The sequence below is a fragment of the Aquarana catesbeiana genome, linkage group LG02 (assembly GCF_042186555.1).
Source record: "Aquarana catesbeiana isolate 2022-GZ linkage group LG02, ASM4218655v1, whole genome shotgun sequence".
NCBI classification, from domain to species: domain Eukaryota; kingdom Metazoa; phylum Chordata; class Amphibia; order Anura; family Ranidae; genus Aquarana; species Aquarana catesbeiana.
The window spans coordinates 455,094,595-455,114,631 of NC_133325.1; the positions used below are offsets into that span (position 1 = coordinate 455,094,595).

Here is a 20,037-nt window from a genome sequence, read left to right on the forward strand (position 1 = left end):
GGTGGAAGGAAGAGTGGAGAGGGATTCCCTGACTTCAGTGTGGTCTGAGAGAAATCGCAGTCTCTCATAGTACCAGAGCCTGGGGACATAAACGTCATCTGCTGCAGCTCCGGACCTCTGGGAATCCGTGACCTTCTTTCGCTCCCTAAGATAAGTGCTCCTCAGGCCACCAATTTTGGTTTTTAAATAAGGGATGGTTGCTGTGGGGACCACCGGCTTCACCAACTCCAGCAGTTTCTCCAGCGCTGCCTGCCTTTTTTGTTTATTATTATAATGGGGGTGTCTCACCTGCCAAGGACAGGGCAGCTCCCTGTATTTGTCTATGAACAGGGGGAGGAAGTTGTGGTCATTGAAGCCATCCATTTTCTCTGCAAGACACAACACAAGACAAACCCTAAGGTCAGGCCAAACTCTCCTAATCTTGTTACAATATAGGCTTCAATTTTGAAGCAGTATAGGCCCAAGTTTAGATCTTACCTTCGTTCTAATGATCGGCGCTTTCGATGCTCCTTCCTGCGCTCACAGATCGTACGTAATATACACGCGTGTTACGCTTTATACACACTGCGCATGCATGTAACTCCGCCCGCCCCTGACGTTCTTTCTAGTCTATTCCCCGCCCCTTTTCGTTTGGCGCAGTGGGGGAAGAGCACATGGCGGAGACACAGCAGGTGCGTGCTAATTATAACAACGAGGAGGAGGAAAGCCCGGAGCCTGAAATGTCTGGATCCAGAAGGAGATTTAAGGCCTCAAATATGTCCTTTGGGGAGATGTTGGAGATGGTGGACATCCTGAAGAGGGCCGACTATGAGGGGAAGTATGGACCTTACCCCAACCCCAATGTAAGAAAGGCCAAGATCATGGCGAAAGTGGCCAAGAGTCTGCACCGGAAATTCGGGGTACGACGATCGAAAGATCAGCTCAGGAAGCGGTGGTCGGACCTCAAATTACGAGAACATGACCAGTACAGAAAGAGTGTGCTGCAAAAAAGTAAGTAGTTGTCCTGTGTTCCTATTCTTTATGTTTATTACGTTCGTGCTGCTCCATGTGCTTTTCTTACAAGTCTACATTTTTACATGGCAAATTTCATGTTCATGGGTACATTATTCGTTCGTATCAAACATTTTTATTTCGGACTATAAAACACCATTGTTTAGGCCATATGCATTTGGCCACAATTTTTATGCCCTACTTGTCATAAACTATTTTGGTTGTGTAGATGGCTTTGTTACTAGAATGAAATGCAAAATAGATTCTGTGTAAGGAGAGGACACTCAGCAGCTGTTTTCACATCTGGACACTGGAGCACTAGTGTGGGACACAAGAACACCATTTTTATTAGGGGGCCCACACAGGTGCTCCAGTGTATACTATAGGGGGGGGGGGGGGCTACATCTGTGAAGCTTGTACCAAACAGGTAAAGTATTGAAGCTTGACAAAGGACACTGAAAATGCCACGTTTTGGAACTCTGCCAAAATAGACAATTGTACCCCACTTCCAAGCAATGTTTTATAATTATAGTTCTGCCATCAAATCACTGTGTGCTAAGTATAGCATTTTTTTGGACATAGGGGATAAAAGACTCAGAGGACACCCCTCATCCAAGGAGACCAGAGACCCCCCACCTCTTGAAGAAGGGGAAATCCCACCAACCCAAGAAGTGCAGGAGGAGGAAGAAGATGTGGTGGAAATTGTCACCACAACAGGTGAGTGTCTGCGACCACAGGGTCAGGTAAGAGAAGGATGCCGGCATATTTTTGATACCTTTTTTTTGGGTTTCTCTCTTTTTAGGTGATCGTGATGTTGTGGATCCAGATCCTTTCACATCAGAAAGTGCCCAGATCCTGATCGGGGAGATCATGGGGTGTAATTTAGAATTGGAAAAACTCAATAAAAACATCAATGATGTTATTCAAAAAAATAAAAACATCATTGATGTTTTGGGGCCAATTTAAAACCCCTCCCAATCCCTTTGTTTTTTTTGTGCTCCAATGTTCAAAATGTTTGAAAGATTTGTCGAAAAGCCTAATTTGGAGGATGCACACAGTGTGCCAACATGTGCTATCTGCCATCACGGGAGATCAATGGATGCGTTTTGGGGGTGCAACCCCTTCCTCAATAATAAAGTAGCTTAGAGGAAGGGGTTGCTCCCCCAAAACACGTCCCTTGATCCCCCGTGATGGCAGGTCGCACATGTTGACATTGGGAAATTTGTGTGCGTCTTCCAAATTTGGCTTTTCCTGGGGTGACTTCACCCCATCTGAACGCAATATCAAACACAGTTCCTAAATACTCATGTCTGAGATTGCCTTCAAGTTCTACCAAATGTGAACTTTGTAAGTTCAAGATTTGTGGCTTTCTTGTTGGTTTTACACATGCCTGTTTTAGCTTACAATGGACATTTATCTGTTTGAAAATGCCACCCCAAAAATTGTTATACCACAAACATGTTGTTTTGTTAGAAAAAACTTTTCAAAATGCACATGTGATTGTGCAGGTATTAAAGAGATTGTTAAGCAAGAATGTGTGGATTATTGTGTCAACGCTAAAACACTTTGTTGGTGATGTCATTGCTGTTTTCTGTGAAAATGGGGGTTATTTCCTAGGGCAAATCCTCTTTGCACTACAAGTGCAGTTTCACTGCACTTGTAGTGCAAAGTGTCTTTGCCTTTAGTAAATAACACCCAACAGTGCTTTATATAAGGTTACACAATCACGCCATTTTCTGGACTCAACACATTTCTGTCACGGTCAGCTAAAACAAACACAAGCAGTAAATGTCCACAAACATTTTCTTTTTTTTACTTTTTTATTTGGTAAAGGCTTCACAAATTTGCTGGCATATTGATGGCCCCCCTACCCGCAAAGAACTCCAGGTATCGTAACCGGACATCACGGGCACTCAGGGAGGGCAAGCCAGGACTGCCACTTTCAAGCGCCGTCAGTGTTGTTTCATGGATCGTTCCGGCCTCAGGCCCAACTGAGCCAGCATAGTTGGCGGAATGTTTGCGTAAAAAGTTATGGAGAATACAGTACGCCAGGATTATATGATTAAGTTTAATGGGAAAAGGTCCCCCGAGCGGGGTTTTTAGGCAGCTAACCATAGATATGAATAAGGCATTAAATAAAATATTAAAGTACTTTATTGAAGGGTAATGAATGAATGTAACAACATATAAATATAAATTGGGAGCTCCAGTGGGAAAATACCCATACCAAATACATATAATAGCAAACATAGGTTATACACAGCATATGATAAGGCTATTGCATAACAATCCTGATGCGTTTCGACCCATGAATTTTGGGGTCTCTTCAGAGGATGAGTTTGCTACAGAAAAAAGAAATTTTTTTTTTTATAACAGTATGTCCAGCTTATTTAAAAGAATTACAGCATAGGCAAGTTTGTTTAGCAACACTTTGCACATAATTACCACTGAGTTTGGATGTACCCCTCGATCAGAGCCTCCCCACACAGCAGCCAGACCATCCAGTGTGCCCGCACGTAGCAGCACCCCAGGAAAAAGGGGGAACAGGAATCCACTTGATATGGCTTGCAAGGAGTCACACGTATAATTGCCCCCCCACCAACACACCACTGGGGGGTGGGGCCGGAACCTACGAAAATTGTCAGAGCGTTAGCTCCTGAATATACCCATATAGGTTAGTAGTTAGATTTAACTATTGGGCGGTCAGAAAGTGTTGTAATAATCTATTACAGCTTGAATTGATCATGTGAAGGATAATAAAATGAGTAAAGTGACTATATTGGTATAACTAATATAGAATATGTCAGGGATGACCTTGTCCTTAAATGCTGACAATGGCAGTGATAGGAAGAGAAGTGAAGGATGTGCACAGTGAATAATGACATGTAAAATATGTGTGAAAACAGGAATGTGCATGAAAATGATGCGAGTGAGTGTTTAAAACAGAAAAAAACAAAAAAACAAAAAAAAACAAATGAGTGTATGTGTAATGTGTGAATTTGAGGAAAAAGTGCATGATATTGCCAAGTATCTAAGTCTACGGCATCCAGAGCTGGTGTGCACATAAATCAAAATTAAATATAAGTAAAATATTATTCTATGGGGTCTGACAAAGCATTGATAATCAGATGTATCAGAAGTTCTTACTCACTCCTACTGTTGAGGAAAAGAGTCTGGCCGTCCAAGGAGGAAGTGGAGGGATCACACCCAAATCCACCCTCATTAAATAGTGTCCTTAATTAGTACTGAAATTAACAACAGGTATCGTTTCTTCCGCCCCTTAACCCCGGAGTGTAGAGGGAGACTGGCCGCCATTGGCAGGCCTCGTGTGGCTCCCTCGGCATCCATCAAGGCAAAGCCCCGACATCTGTCGTCACCTTCGCCGTAAAATACGTGACATCATGAGGCCGCACGCACATGCGACCCGCACATGCGCGCACACCGCACGCAATGTCCGAAGGTGATGAGGGATGCCACCGGCAGGGTAATCACGCCCGTGGGCGGCCGACCCGGGAGTCCGGCCATCCAAGGGGAGAGACAAGGGGAGCGCAGGTGACTGAGCTCCCCACCCTGCCGGGAAGACACATCAGGGAACATGATCCCCGACCCAGGGAGCATGCGACAGTGCAGGCATCACAGGGGCCCCGATGGCGCAAGCTGCAAGCGGGGAGGCGCCGATCGAGAGGCACACAAACGAGCTCACATATGCGATTTGTGAAAAACAACAAATAACAAAAGTTTTCTACATAATTTCTTATTGATAATACAAGGTAAACATTAGAAACTGCGCACTGACAATTCTAACAATATTCCCAAAAGTATGTAAGAACCACAACAACCCAGAAATGGCAACATAATTTCAACGTTTAAATAGATTTGTTTGAAAGGACATAACTCTCAAATACACAAAAATATCTCCCAGATACACAAAATAGTAAATGTATAACAACCCAGATAAGGAAATTTGCATCGGATCCAGTGGATCCCTCATTGCTCACGGTTGCGATGCGATTTTACTCTATTCGCAACCACGAACAAGGCTATGGATTATAGACTCGATTAAGTATAATAATAATACAGACTCACAATACAAGAGCGTAACTGATTTAGTGAGCTCAAGGGAAGAAATATAATTCCAATTTAGTCCTCTTATTGAGAGTCTACTTAAAATCCTAATGTGCGATTTAACATGCGATTTAACACATTTTTGGAAAATATATGGATATAATCTAATGTGGTATCTAGGATTAACACAGAGGGATATATACAGGAGAACAGACAGTGCACAGCTCATGTCTAACTCCCATGTGTCAAATGGGGGAAGGGGTGTTTAACCACCCAAATTTGTATAGCAAAGAGGGAAGACACATTAAGGAGTCAATGCTGCTCACCCCAATATGGACAAGAAAAATGGGAAAAGGTCCCCCGAGCGGGGTTTTTAGGCAGCTAACCATAGATATGAACAAGGCATTAAATAAAATATTAAAGTATTGAAGGGTAATGAATGAATGTAACAACATATAAATATATATTTTTTTTTTTTCTGTTTTAAACACTCACTCGCATCATTTTCATGCACATTCCTGTTTTCACACATATTTTACATGTCATTATTCACTGTGCACATCCTTCACTTCTCTTCCTATCACTGCCATTGTCAGCATTTAAGGACAAGGTCATCCCTGACATATTCTATATTAGTTATACCAATATAGTCACTTTACTCATTTTATTATCCTTCACATGATCAATTCAAGCTATAATAGATTGTTACAACACTTTCTGACCGCCCAACAGTTAAATCTAACTACTAACCTATATGGGTATATTCAGGAGCTAACGCTCTGACAATTTTCGTAGGTTCCGACCCCACCCCCCAGTGGTGTGTTGGTGGGGGGGCAATTATACGTGTGACTCCTTGCAAGCCATATCAAGTGGATTCCTGTTCCCCCTTTTTCCTGGGGTGCTGCTACGTGCGGGCACACTGGATGGTCTGGCTGCTGTGTGGGGAGGCTCTGATCGAGGGGTACATCCAAACTCAGTGGTAATTATGTGCAAAGTGTTGCTAAACAAACTTGCCTATGCTGTAATTCTTTTAAATAAGCTGGACATACTGTTATAAAAAAAATTTGTTCTTTTTTCTGTAGCAAACTCATCCTCTGAAGAGACCCCAAAATTCATGGGTCGAAACGCGTCAGGATTGTTATGCAATAGCCTTATCATATGCTGTGTATAACCTATGTTTGCTATTATATGTATTTGGTATGGGTATTTTCCCACTGGAGCTCCCAATTTATATTTATATGTTGTTACATTCATTCATTACCCTTCAATAAAGTACTTTAATATTTTATTTAATGCCTTGTTCATATCTATGGTTAGCTGCCTAAAAACCCCGCTCGGGGGACCTTTTCCCATTTTTCTTGTCCATATTGGGGTGAGCAGCATTGACTCCTTAATGTGTCTTCCCTCTTTGCTATATGATTAAGTTTATACTCCGCCATATGGATGGGTGTCAGAAATAGGCGGAACCGGCTGGCCAGGATTCCAAATGTGTTCTCCACCACTCTTCTGGCTCTGGCCAGCCGGGAATTAAAAACCCTGTGTTCCGGGGTGAGGGTCCTCATAGGGAATGGCCGCATAAGATGGTCCCCCAGCGCAAACGCTTCATCAGCAACGAACACGAATGGGAGTCCTTCCACATTGTCCTCTGGAGGTGGCAAGTCCAAGCTGCCATTCTGGAGACGCCTGTAGAACTCCGTCTGGGCGATGACTCCACCATCGGACATCCGGCCATTCTTCCCCACATCCACATACAAGAAGTCGTAATTAGCCGACACCACCGCCAACATCACAATACTATTGAACCCCTTATAGTTGAAATAGTACGACCCCCGAGTTGGGACGATGTGGACGTGTTTCCCATCCATTGCCCCTCCGCAGTTAGGAAAGTCCCACCGCTCGGCAAAGTGGGAGGCCACAGTCTGCCATTCATTCCTGTGGCGTGGAAGGAAACTGTTGAGGAAAACAAAAATAAATTTTTTTGCACATAAACCAGGCAAGCAGATTAGACACAAACATTCTTGGCCAACCTCCAGACAGCATTAATTAAGGGGAATTTTACAACACCAAAGTATAAGGTACACCTATCATATTCCCCCTCCCCCCCCCTCTCATGGGCCATTTCTAACATTATGGGGGTGTGGAAATCTTGGACAGGTAACCTTATCCACTTCATTGAGAGATGAATGCCTAAATACAGGGTATTACTTTGAACAGCCCCTCCTTAGTTACACTATTGGCAGACCACTGGACAGGTAAGAAGTGTCAGAATACAAAGATATAAATACACACTGTACACATTTGAGCACATTTGGACATTCTGCTATTACCTATCAAGATAATAATAGGATCTAAAAACTTTAAACAGTACCATTTGAAAGTATACAGGCAGGCCATTGCACTGCATGCTTTGGGGAATTCATCCATAAATCTGACCAGTAAAGAGATGGGTATAGTGTGTATGGGTTTGGCAAAGTCAGCAGATAGATTATTGAGGATAGATAGAGAATTGGGATCAGCTGACTTAGCAGTTGAGGGGAGGGAGGGTTCAAAATGATTTGGGGACACCACAAAAAAAAAGCCTCTGGCACTCTGCCTGAATTTAAAGCAAAAATCACATTTCAAAACATTTTAGGGGGTGTTTGGGGTAAAGCACTACTATGGAGCTGATAAAATACATTGTTTTAAGTGACTACATGCGGTGAATATAGGGCAGGAGAACATGCTGGGGAGGTTATTGAAGGACAATCTGTATGAAGGACCGAAAAAATTAATTACATAAAAATCCATCATGAATGAGGACAAAGGGGACATTCACAGCATATTCCAATCATGGTAATTAGGGAATGAGGAAAGAAATACAATATATTAGCAAACATTCAATACAATAAAATGTGATATTAAAGGATAAAAATCTTACCTTCATATACTCCTTCTGCAGGACCTGGATGATGGCAGAACAGGTCTCTGGGATAATAATACCCAGAGCCTGGGGGGAGATGCCTGTCGAGAACTTCAAGTCCTGCAGACTTCTCCCTGTCGCCAAGTACCGCAGGGTAACGACCAGCCTCTGCTCTGCAGTGATGGCTTGCCTCATGCAGGTATCCTGCCTGCTGATATAGGGTGTCAGCAAAGCCAGCAGACGGTGAAACACGGGGTCCGTCATCCTGAGAAAGTTCCTGAAATCATCAGGATTATTGTCACGGATCTCATGGAGCAAAGGCATATGAGAGAACTGGTCACGCTGAAGCAACCAATTCTTGGTCCGTGAACTCCTCCCCACCCTGTTCATGGACTGGACTTGTGTCAAGGTCAGGACCCCAACACCAAGCCCCCGCACAGCACGAACTCTACGAGGAGTATGTATACGCAACATGGCTAGAAAACGGTCGGCTGCTCAGAACGAAGTAACAGAACGCACTGAAGAACAGCAAGGCCTGTGAAGAGCGACCTGAAAAACAGCAACGAACGAACAAGAACACAGTGACTAATCCAAGTCACGCGTAGCTTGCTTGCACGCACTGAAGAGCAGATACAAACCCACAAGCACAAACTGAACGGCAGAAAATGAACTGAAAACCACGAGTCTGAAAAAGCGCGAATCGTCTCTCACCAAACTTTTACTAACACGAGATTAGCAAAAGGAGCCCAAAGGGTGCCGCGCTTGGTTCTGAACTGGCCTTTTCTAGTCTCGTCGTATGTGGTGTACATGACCGCATGGTTGGTGATCGGAAATTCCGACAACTTTGTGCGACCGTGTGTACGCAAAACAAGTTTGAGCCAACATCCGTCTGAAAAAATCCTAGGATTTTGTTGTCGGAATGTCCGAACAAAGTCCGACCGTGTGTACGGGGCATTAGAGATCTGAGGGTATGAAAATCACAGAAGATTAACAGTTTCTAGAGTGCTGTAACTACTACAAAGAAAATACATGGTACTTCCAGGTATGGAAGAATTACTAAATCCAATTGACAGCTCTTCTAGTCGTCGCATGGCTGAGGGGTGACAGAAAGTGTAAATACCAACTTTTTCTTTGTCGAATGAACAGAGTGGAAGGGGAATGAAGGAATGGTGTGTGTGTGTGCACCTGGGGAGGGGAATTATTAAAGTGAATCTGTTGCTTTGCCCTGCAAGTACAAAATTTAGGTTTACTTTAAGTGTTATGTTAAATATGAAGTCCAGACAAACGGCTTAATACACAGATCAAATACATATAATGAATGTAATTTAAAATGTTCTATCTCTACTCTTCACTTGCTGATTGACCAGATGATAATTTCTGTGCCATTCATATCTAGGAAACCTATGGAGAAGATCCCTATCTTAGTGGAGTTCTAGCTGCTGCTTTTGTAAAAGGACTGCAAGGAGACCATCCTCGTTATGTAAAAGCGAATGCAGGCTGCAAGCACTTTGATGTACATGGGGGTCCTGAGAATGTACCAGTTTCAAGATTCAGTTTTGATGCCAAGGTATAGTAATGGGGATACGACACAAAGGTGCAGCGAATAGATCCATTACTCCAGATGGTTACCTATATAATGGCATGCATATACACCCAGTCATTGAGCTGTAATAGAGTTTAATTGCTGTTTTCTCTGTGATCTGATCCGTTTGGCAAAACAAAGTCTATCTTATTTCACTTTCACACTGGGGTGGTGAGGGTGTCGGCGGTAAATCGGCGCAAATTTTTGCGCCGATTTACCTTCGTTTTAGCTGCGCTTTTTGGTCGCTAGCGGGGCACTTTTAACCCCGGCTAGCGGCCGAAAAAGGGTTAAAAGCGCCGGCCATTGATTTCAATAGCAGGGGCAGTTTAGTAGCAATAAATACAGTGCTCCCGCGCCGCCTCAAAGAAGCTGCTTGCAGGACTTTTTTTCCTGTCCTTCAAGCACACTGCCCCAGTGTGAAAGCACTCAGGTTTTGGGGCTGCAGAAGAGGCCGTTTACAGGTGCTTTTCAGGCGCTAATTTTTAGCGCAAAAGCGCCTGTAAAACGCCTTAGTGTGAAAGTGGCCTAAAAATGGTTACCCTGTGCTTGTGTGGGTTTTCTACATTGCTCCAGTTCTCTCCCACATTCCAAAGACATGCTGGTAGGTTAGTTGGCTCCTGTCGCCCTAGTATGTGTATGTATGAATGTGACCTTGGATTGTAAGTTGATTTGAATGTACAATATTTAAAGTGCTGCATAAATTGTTGGTGCTATAAAAATTCCCATAATAAAAAAAAGAAATAAATAAAAAAACTATCTGAAGTGGAAAACATAAAAAGCTTCACGTTTCTTCCATCAGGTTTTTTGTGTTTCCTCCAGCCAGCGGAACACCTCTGGTGGGAGCCATGATCTCTCAGGGCTTTCTTGGCAGACTAAAGGTTCTCACCTGTCAGTTTTTTTGCTAGGAGAATGATCCTCCCACTTGCCTCTTGCTGGATGGTCCCGTGGGCTCCCTCTCCCCCTTCCATGCTCGGGGAGAGCCTGTACTGCCTGAGAGTGGTGCCCTTTTTTTCTTGCAGGATGACCAGTTTGCTGTGGTCCCCTGCTGGCTGCCCGCATTGCGGGGGACGGCGGCGGTGCAAGGCTGAGCAGGTGCCATGGTTCTGGTGGCCGAGAAGTAAGAAGTTTTTCTTTCCTAGTGCACCTGGGTGTTTTACTTGTGCTGTGCAGCAGCCTTTTTAGGGTGGTCCTTTGTTTTTTCTTCTGTTTGTCCAGGCCAAAAGCTGTGTTCAACCAGTAAAGAGAAGGTGCTCTGTCTGCAAAGAAAAATTAAGTGAAGCTTGGACTAAATCACTTTGTGCAGATTGCATCTCAGATTTAGTCAGGGAGAAGTCTCCATCCATTTGTGGCGATCTGGTTACAACCAGTAAGGATGAGCTCCGCGCTACCTTTCAAGCCTTTAGGTCAAACCTAAGAGAAGAACCAGGTCCCTCAGTGGAACCCAGGGCTCCGCAGCCATCCTCAGAATCCCAAGGGGGCTCCCTAATACTGGCAGGGGGTCCGATCTAATAGGACACTTCCCAAGAACCTGCTTCCCTTGCTCCAGATGGAGCAGAGGAGGAGGAAAAGGAAGCAGATGCCGCCGCTAAGTACAAGATGTCACTAGAAGAGGTTGGAGGACTCCTGAAAGTAATCCATGCTACCTTGGGGATAGGGCAGGAAAAGAAGGAGCTCTCCCTGCATGACCGCATGTACGCAGGTTTGGGAGACTCAAAAGGCCGTACTTTTCTAGTCTATTCAATAATCAGACGTGATAAAAAAAGAATGTCTGGAACCAGAGAAGAAGCCATTTTTTTCTCGGGCTCACGAGAAAAGATTCCCGTTTTGCGGAAAATCCTGAATCTAGAACAAGGATCCAAAACTGGATTCTGCTTTCTCACAGGTCTCGAATTCAACTGACCTCGCCTTTGAAGATATGGCCACACTATAGGAGCCCATGGATAAGAGGATGGACCTGCTTCTTAAGAGTCTGGAAATCAGTGATGAACAATCTGAAGCCAGCAATGGCAACGACATGCGTTGCTAGGAATTTAGAACACTGTATTAACCAGATGAAGGTCCATGTTGCAGCGGATTCCCCAAAACAGGACATTTTGGACTTCTTTACAACTTTATCTGCAGCAGTATCATATATTGCAGATGCCTTGGCAGAATCTACACGCATGTCGGCCAGGTCCGCAGCGTTAACAAACTCTGCTAGGAGGGCCTTATGGCTAAAAACCTGGCCCAGGGACGCGGCATCAAAAAACAGGCTGTGTAGCATTCCCTTCGCAGGGGATTTGCTCTTTGGTTCTCAACTAGAATCCATTCTTGACCACACGCTTTCACGCTCAGCTTCCTGTTGGCCGGCAGACACGCCTCCTGTCACATGACTGCCTTCCGTCATGCACCGGGGTAGTGTCATGGAAGCTTCCTGATGAGATATAACAGCACATGTGTACAGTGAGTGCCTTTCTCTAGATTTACACACTGGAACTGCTTCCTGCCGGAACGAGGATTCAGACGCCGCCATCCATCTGTCCCTGCAGAGGGCTGTATCTGCACGCGCATAAGACCTTGCTATTAAGGAGGTCCACCGTGTCTGGTAAGGGTCCATCCTGGAATCACCGGTTGCTGGGATCCTTCTTCACACTCCCTTCCTCCCTCTTCACCTATATGGGCTGTGTTTAAACGAACTGTGGACATGTGATTCCTCTCTATGTGATTGGTGTATCTTCACCGAACTCTTTATGAATGGACTGAATTTACCTTCACCACCATTATCTGTCAATCTATTAGTGATTTATGAACTTTTGAATTTTTTATTTAGTAATTATGCATTTGATTATTTTTGCGTGAGATCACTGAATGCATATTTATTCATATTTGATTTTATAATTTATCTACAAGCACTTTTTGTATTTGGCAATATTTATTATTGGTAATTAATATATTCACCTTACACCGATTCAATAATCTATTCAGTTATATTTTGCTCATATTTTTTTGATCACTTGATTGCAAGCGCACTTAATAGAAATGGCCTTACTGACGTTTGCTGAAGAAGTTTAGAACTGCATATAAAGATCCTGTCAGACAACGCCACAGTGGTGGCCTATATAAACAGACGGGGGCACCAGAAGCAGAGCTCTTCAGTGCCTAGCAGGAAGCATTCAAAGATGGGCAGAGCTCCATACTCTATCCTTGTCTGCGGTCCACCTAAAGGGGACAGTGTAGTGGACTTCTTCAGAAGAAACCAGGTATACGAAGCGGAATGGAGATTGAACCCAGATACCTTCCATATGATGATGGTGAAGAAATGGGGACAGCCAAGAGTGGATCTCTTTGCGACTCAGGAAAATACACCGGTGTCTCTCTTCTCCCTGAACAGAAACGAGTCATTCCTGAGGGTAGATGCTCTGGTGCACAGCTGGAAAATTTTCCCCCTTTTTTAGCTTATCCCTCAGGTCATAGCAAAAATCCGGAAAGAGGATACCAAGTAACCCTCATCACTCCCTTGTGGCCTAAGAGGGATTTGTTTTCACCCCTTCTACAGATGCAACTCGAACCGTATTAGCACCTTCCGTTGAGACAAGACCTGCTGATACAAGGCCCCCTGCTTCACAGGACGTAGCAAAGCTAAAACTCATTTTGGCTTCTGAGGAGCAGCTTTTGAGGAGGAAAGGATTTTCGGACAGGTTGCTTGCTACCCTCCTATCTAGCTGAAAGAGTGTTACCAGAGCAATTTATTCCAAAAGTGTTTTCAATTCCTGGTGCACAGCATTCGGCAAATCCTTAAAAGAGGTTTCTTCTATCCTGGAGTTCCTGCAAGAAGGAGCGAACAAGGGCCTAGCTGTCAGTACCGTCAAAGTTCAAGTTGCTGCCCTGGGTGTATTTTTGGAAAAATATATCTCATCAGAACCCCTAGTGATCAGATTCTTTAAAGCCCTCACCCGGTCCAGACCGGTAGTGATCAGAAGCTGTCCAAAGTGGACTTATCAGTTGTTCTACAGGCTCTAACCAGGGAACCTTTGGAACTCATTAGTTTAACCTCCCTGAAACTGATTACTTTAAAAACAGTTTTTTTAGTGGTTATAACGACAGCTGGAAGAATTAGTGAGCTGCAAGCCATGTCAATCGGTAAGCTATTTTTTTTTCTATTTTTTCAGACCGAATTGTTCTGAAGACGGATGCAAATTTTTTGCCAAAGTCGCTTCGGTCCAAAATCGAGTTTAGGAGATGATTCTTCCTACGTTTTGCTCTAATCCATCGGGTAAGAAGGAAGAAGAATTCCATACCTTGGATGTAAAAAGAGCAGTCTTAAGTTGCTTGGAAGCCACCAAGGACTTTAGGCGTTCAGACGCATTATTTGTTTCATTTGCTGGTAGTAAAAAAGGAAGACAGGGGCGTGGCCTAGACATGGCTGAGTGAAGCTGCTTTTCTTTGAGCTCCCGGCTTCTTCCAAGAAAAACCCGGCTAACATTAACCTACCAGAGATATGCAATCTGCCAAAAGACGCAGAACAAGAGCATATATATGGGAGACGCCCGCTGGCAAAAGCCCTGGAGAGATCCGCCGCTACTTCCTACAACTACAAGGCCAATCACCCGGTTCCAGAGTTACGGCACCACGAGGCGAGAAGCAGAAGGCCTCAAAGCAGATCGAGACCTGCGTCTCTCCCTGTTCCCGGGCTGAACCCGAACGATCCACCGATAACTACGGAAGCCCCCATCGAGGTACGATGGCGTCCCCACAACCATCTGAACCCCTGCTTGACCAGGACATTCGGAGTCTGCTCCAGGCTCTTCCCACCAGAACAGACATCGAGGCGCTTATTCTAAAATTAGAAGAAACTCACCGCCGCGATATACAGGAGGTCAGAGGGGAAGTTTCAACTCTTGCAGAGCGGGTGTCCACTGGAGAAACTTCGGTAGCCTTATTAGCAGACAGAGTGGCGGCCCTGGAGCAGGCTAGAGATTCTCAGAAGGATGCCGCCATAGCCCTACAACTGCACCTGGAGGACATGGAGGACCGGACTTGCGGCTCCGGGGGATCCCGGAAACGACACCGCCGGCGAATCTCGGGGAGACAGTACGTGGAATTTTCCGAACGATACTGGAGGAACCTAACCTTGAGATCGAACTTGATAGAGTACACAGAGCTTTGGGCCCCAGGCCTGACGACCCAAGCAGACCCCGCGACGTAGTTTGCAGACTACACCGCTACACCCAGAAGGAGTCAATTCTGCGTCGGGCTTGGGAGCATGGTGAAGTGGAGGTAGAGGGTATGCAGACTAGGATCCTGACGGACTTATCAAGAGCAACCCTGAAACGCAGAGCCCTCCTTCGCCCACTTCTGGACCTTGCCAAACAAAAGGGACTTACATATAGATGGGGATACCCCCTATCAGTGCTGTTCCGCAAAGACACGGGCTCCTTCTCCCTCCAACGAACCGAGGATCTCCCAGCCCTTTTCAGATTCATGGAAGTGAAGCCCATTCAGGTTCCGGACTGGCTGCAGTTCCTCCCTCGCCCATCCGGAAGATCGGGTCCTTTTGGGCTGCGTGATCCTCTGCCACCACGCCAGCAAAGGAACAGGCGCAGACACCGGTCGGCATCGGGTGGAGAACCACGTGAGTAGGCCTACGGCCGTTCGTCCCTGTCCAGCCACAACTTCTCACAGCTATACGGGTGACCCCTAGTTCATGTGGGCTGCCAATGTTTCCTAGGCACTCATCCCTGTTTCCTAGAGGGGAGAGGGGAGACCAGACGGGGGCGGCACGCTAGGCGCAGACTTTTCCCTCTCTCTCACTATCAGACACGCCAGCCCTAGAGCCAGCCTAAACGGAACCCCCAAGATAGATTCCAATCCCCCTGAGAGGTGCTGCAAGACAAGGAACTCTTAGAACTGTCTCCATCAGCGAGACTATCTGTCCTAAAAGTCGCGGAGCCAACGACATACACAGCTAATGGAGGTGGAATCCCCCCGGAATTCATTAACATCCACCCTTGTGGTCAGAGGATCTTTGCTCTACTTTTACAGAGACAGGAAGCGACATCTATACTACAAACCACCTTCTACACAGAACTGACGTGCAGGAATGTGACCACTACAAGGAACCCAAAACTGCCTTTCCTTATGGGGGCGGGGGGGGAAACCTAACTGCTAAGTCTGTGCTTCCGGTTCCGCGACAGCTGGGGATCACTTTGATGCAGCTCGGGAGATGGTAAACTGCCCACAAACTTCAACCCTAGCCCCACACACGGAACCGGTACTTCCATGGGGTTTACCCGTACCTTAACTTTTTTTTTTTTTTTTTTTTTAAGTTATTCTATTTTATTCCATGTTATCTAATTTTCTTCATAATCTAGGTACATCTCATTGACCTCCACACCAGGTATATATTACTATGCCGCAAGGTAGAAGATGTCATCTCAATGATATGTAACACTGGGCAGGGATGGAACGGTTAACTTTCATTGTTTAGTTTGCTGAAGTTATTGGTTCTCCAACACTGCTTTTGGGTTTAGTTATACCTACTTTATTTCTAGCCCCTGTTACTGCACACATCATACATGTTTACACCACCAGAACGTCCGATTGCATTACTCCCAATGGTGTGTTGCATAACCATTGCTGGCCGGGGTTGGACGGAGGCGTTTGGGGACTTGTCTCCCAGCCCTGCCTATTCACCAGTCCATATAGGACTCCGTTTCATGGTTGATAACCGCATACCACATACACAAACAAACAACATCGACAGCCGGGGATGGAAGGGGAGGCTCGGGAGCTCACCTCCCGGCCCTGTCTATCCAACACCCCACATAGGACAGCGCTCCATTCCCAGTGCAACATCTGGGGAGCGTAATAGCCTATTTGGCTAATTTAGTAATTGCACTAAGCTGCACTCTCTGGTGTTAGCTTCTAAATTCTCTCTTTTACTTTTTCCTGAGTTGCCTCACTCTCTTCTACTGAACCTGCTCTACACCCCCTTTACTCCCCCTTACTCTTCCCCCCCTTACCTCTTCCCCCACCCCCTCCCTATTATTTACCCCTCGAATATCGAAATACCCACCACCCACGACCATGGCCTCCATAAACATAGTATCACTAAACGTGAAGGGCCTAAACACGCCAGAGAAAAGACGTATGTTGACTAATGACATGAGACGTATGGGCGCTGATATTGTTTTTTTGCAGGAAACCCACTTTAGAGAAGGCTCTCTGCCGACACTTCAGAATAGATTTTTCCCGGTGGTCTACCACTCACGGTACACAGAGGCTAAATCTAGAGGGGTTTCCATTCTAATCGCGTCGAAAATCCCATGGTCACTTACAGAAGTGAAATACGACAGAGAAGGTAGATTCCTCTTCCTAAAGGGAAAGATTGGGGAAACAAAAGTAACCCTAGCTAATCTGTACGTTCCCAACGCACACCGAGACAAATTCCTTAAACGACACCTGAACCTACTATCGCAATTCTCGGAAGGACAGTTGATCTTGGGAGGTGACCTGAACGTTCCCCTGTCCCCTACGGAGGATACTTCCACTGGAACATCCTCAATCTCGCGTGATTTGCGCAAACGTATCGGTACGACGCTACACAATTCACAACTGATAGACGCTTGGCGTCTCTTTCATCCGGGGGAGAAGGACTTTACCTTTTTTTCTAAACCACACCAGACGTACTCCAGAATCGATTATTTCCTGATTCCCCATAGAGACCTGCAGGCGATTAAAGAAGCCACCATAGGCTCAATTACATGGTCGGACCATGCTCCGATCACACTGCGGTACGTTCTCCCAGATCTGAGGACAACACAGCGACCACCATGGCGGTTAAATGAGGGACTTCTAAAGGATCCTAAAACCTTAGCTGAGGTAACCAAGGAAATAGGCCACTACTTTACCTCTAATACCACCCCCGACTGCGACATTGGATTAATGTGGGAAGCGCACAAAACCGTTATTAGGGGGATACTTATTAAACACGGCTCACGACTAAAACAGCTAAGGATTGCACAATTGAATACTTTACTAAAGAAATTAGAAACATTAGAAGAGCGCCATAAACAGACACCCACCAAACAACTGGAAATAGAACTAGACTCAGTCCGTACACAGATCACTGACCTCCTGCGATATAAAGCGAAAGCCGCAATACAAATTAGCAAAAGGAAAAATTACGAATCAGGTAACAAATGCGGGAGGCTCCTAGCCCAATCATTACGAAAACAAAAAATGGCCTCATATATACCCCCACATTATGTCCTCTACAGGTCGGAAGGCCTCTTTACCCCAACACATAGTGCAGGAGTTTAGCTCTTTCTACTCCTCTCTATATAATTTAAAGGAGACGCAAACCCCCCCCCCGAAAACACAATGGATTACATATCATCCTCCCTAATGCCGACCCTCCCAGATGATGCAAAATCAATATTAGAAGAGCCCATCACGTTGAACGAGTTACAAACTGCATTAAAAAATACTAAATTGGGTAAAGCACCAGGCCCAGATGGACTTACAATCCCTTATTATAAGACCCTACTCCCCTCTCTAGGTCAACATTTGGTCAGACTTTATAACCACTTAGGCTCAGGGGGGAAGTTTCACAATTCCACATTGCAGGCACAGATCTCCGTTATACCAAAAGAGGGTAAAGATCCAGGCCAATGCGGGTCCTATCGCCCAATTTCCCTTTTGAATACGGACCTAAAACTTTTTACAAAGATCATCGCTACCAGATTACAACAACACCTCACTTCACTAATACACCTAGACCAAGTAGGTTTCGTCCCGACTAGGGAGGCTAGGGACAACACGATTAAAGTCCTTAACCTACTGCATATAGTTAATAGCACCAAGTCCCCATGCATCCTGCTCGGAACAGACGCCGAAAAGGCGTTTGACCGGGTCAGCTGGAGGTTTATGTTTGCAACGCTGAAACACATAGGACTAAGAGACAAAATGATATATTGGATTTCCGCAATTTACTCAGACCCAACAGCCAGAGTAAGAGCGAACGGGGTAATCTCGGAAGCTTTTCCAATTAAAAATGGGACTCGTCAAGGCTGCCCCTTATCACCTCTGCTTTTCGCGCTCTCCCTGGAACCCTTTCTATGCCACATTAGATTGAATCCAGATATCACAGGAGTAGAAGTAGATAAAAAACAATACAAAGTGTCTGCATATGCTGACGACTTGATGTTTTCCCTTACAAACCCAACCATCTCTCTCCCTAACCTTATGAAAGAATTTCACATTTATGGTCAATTAGCCAATCTGAAAATTAATTTTAGTAAGTCGGAAGCGATGGGTCTGGGAATTCCAACTCCACAACTCACACAACTCCAAAATAGTTTTCACCTGAAATGGACCACTACAGCTTTGAAATACCTGGGCACACACATACCCCCGACATTCTCACAATTGTTCAAGCTTAACTTCCCACCCCTACTAAAAAGGGTCCAACAAATGCTAGATAAATGGAAAGGGGGGCTCCACTCCTGGTTTGGACGTTGCAACATCCTCAAAATGACAATCCTACCCAAATTCTTATATCTACTACAGACTATGCCAATACACATATCCGCAGATTACTTTAACCAAATAAGATCAATATTCACTAAATTTCTTTGGGCAGGGAAACAACCGCGACTTCACAGGAAGATCCTTTCATTGCCCAAACGATACGGAGGTCTAGCAATGCCTGAACTCCAGACTTATTACAGAGCAACTCATCTAAGTAGGCTCATCGACTGGTGCCGACATACAAACACCAAACAGTGGACGCAACTTGAACAAGCACAAAGCGCGACTCCCTTACACAGAATCCCCTGGTGTTACACTGCCCTACCAACGGGCCTCAAGCGCCACCCGTTGATAGGCAACACGGCACACATCTGTGCTCATCTGATTGACTCATCTTCTCTCTTCTCTCATAATTCACCACTTAAGCCCATACTGGGTAACCCTTTATTTGAACCAGGTATGGGTGATGGGAGGTTTCGGGAACTGAGGGAGGAGGGATTGTTCCAAGCCTCACATTTTAGCAATAGGGGTAAGTGGAAGACTATGACAGAGTTTTCCGACCCAGAAGGACAGTTCCGTCTGGACTTTTTGAGAGCACTACAACTCCATCATTTCCTTAGCAGTATGTCACCACCTAATGATACTGACCAAAACTTCACACTTATGGAGGACCTCTGCTCGGGAACAGGGCCCTTACTACATTCACTATCTTTAACTTATAATATGTTAATTACCCCAGCAGAGGAATATAAATTACAGGGCCTCTCCAAATGGGAAAAAGATCTAAATTGTCAGTTCACCACCAGCAAAATACAACACATCCTGCAGTTCACCCATAAATCCTCTCTATGTACCAAGATACAAGAAACGAATTACAAAATCCTTACTCATTGGTACAGAACCCCAGCATTGCTTAACACAATATTCCCCTCGTCTTCGGATGTGTGTTGGAGATGTCAGGAAAGAAAAGGCACACTTCTCCATATTTTCT

The 20,037-nt window shown here is 45.1% G+C and overlaps 1 protein-coding gene across 3 annotated transcripts in view; it reads left to right on the forward strand.

Moving 5' to 3' along the window:
- Positions 1 to 20,037, forward strand: part of LOC141128363 (uncharacterized) — an 84,574-nt gene that overhangs the window by 32,279 nt on the left and 32,258 nt on the right. For all 3 annotated transcript variants that reach the window (XM_073615609.1, XM_073615608.1, XM_073615610.1), the window contains exon 5: positions 9,351 to 9,521. In XM_073615609.1, the coding sequence (XP_073471710.1) occupies positions 9,351 to 9,521 (171 nt within the window). The remainder of the gene's footprint in view (positions 1 to 9,350; positions 9,522 to 20,037) is intronic.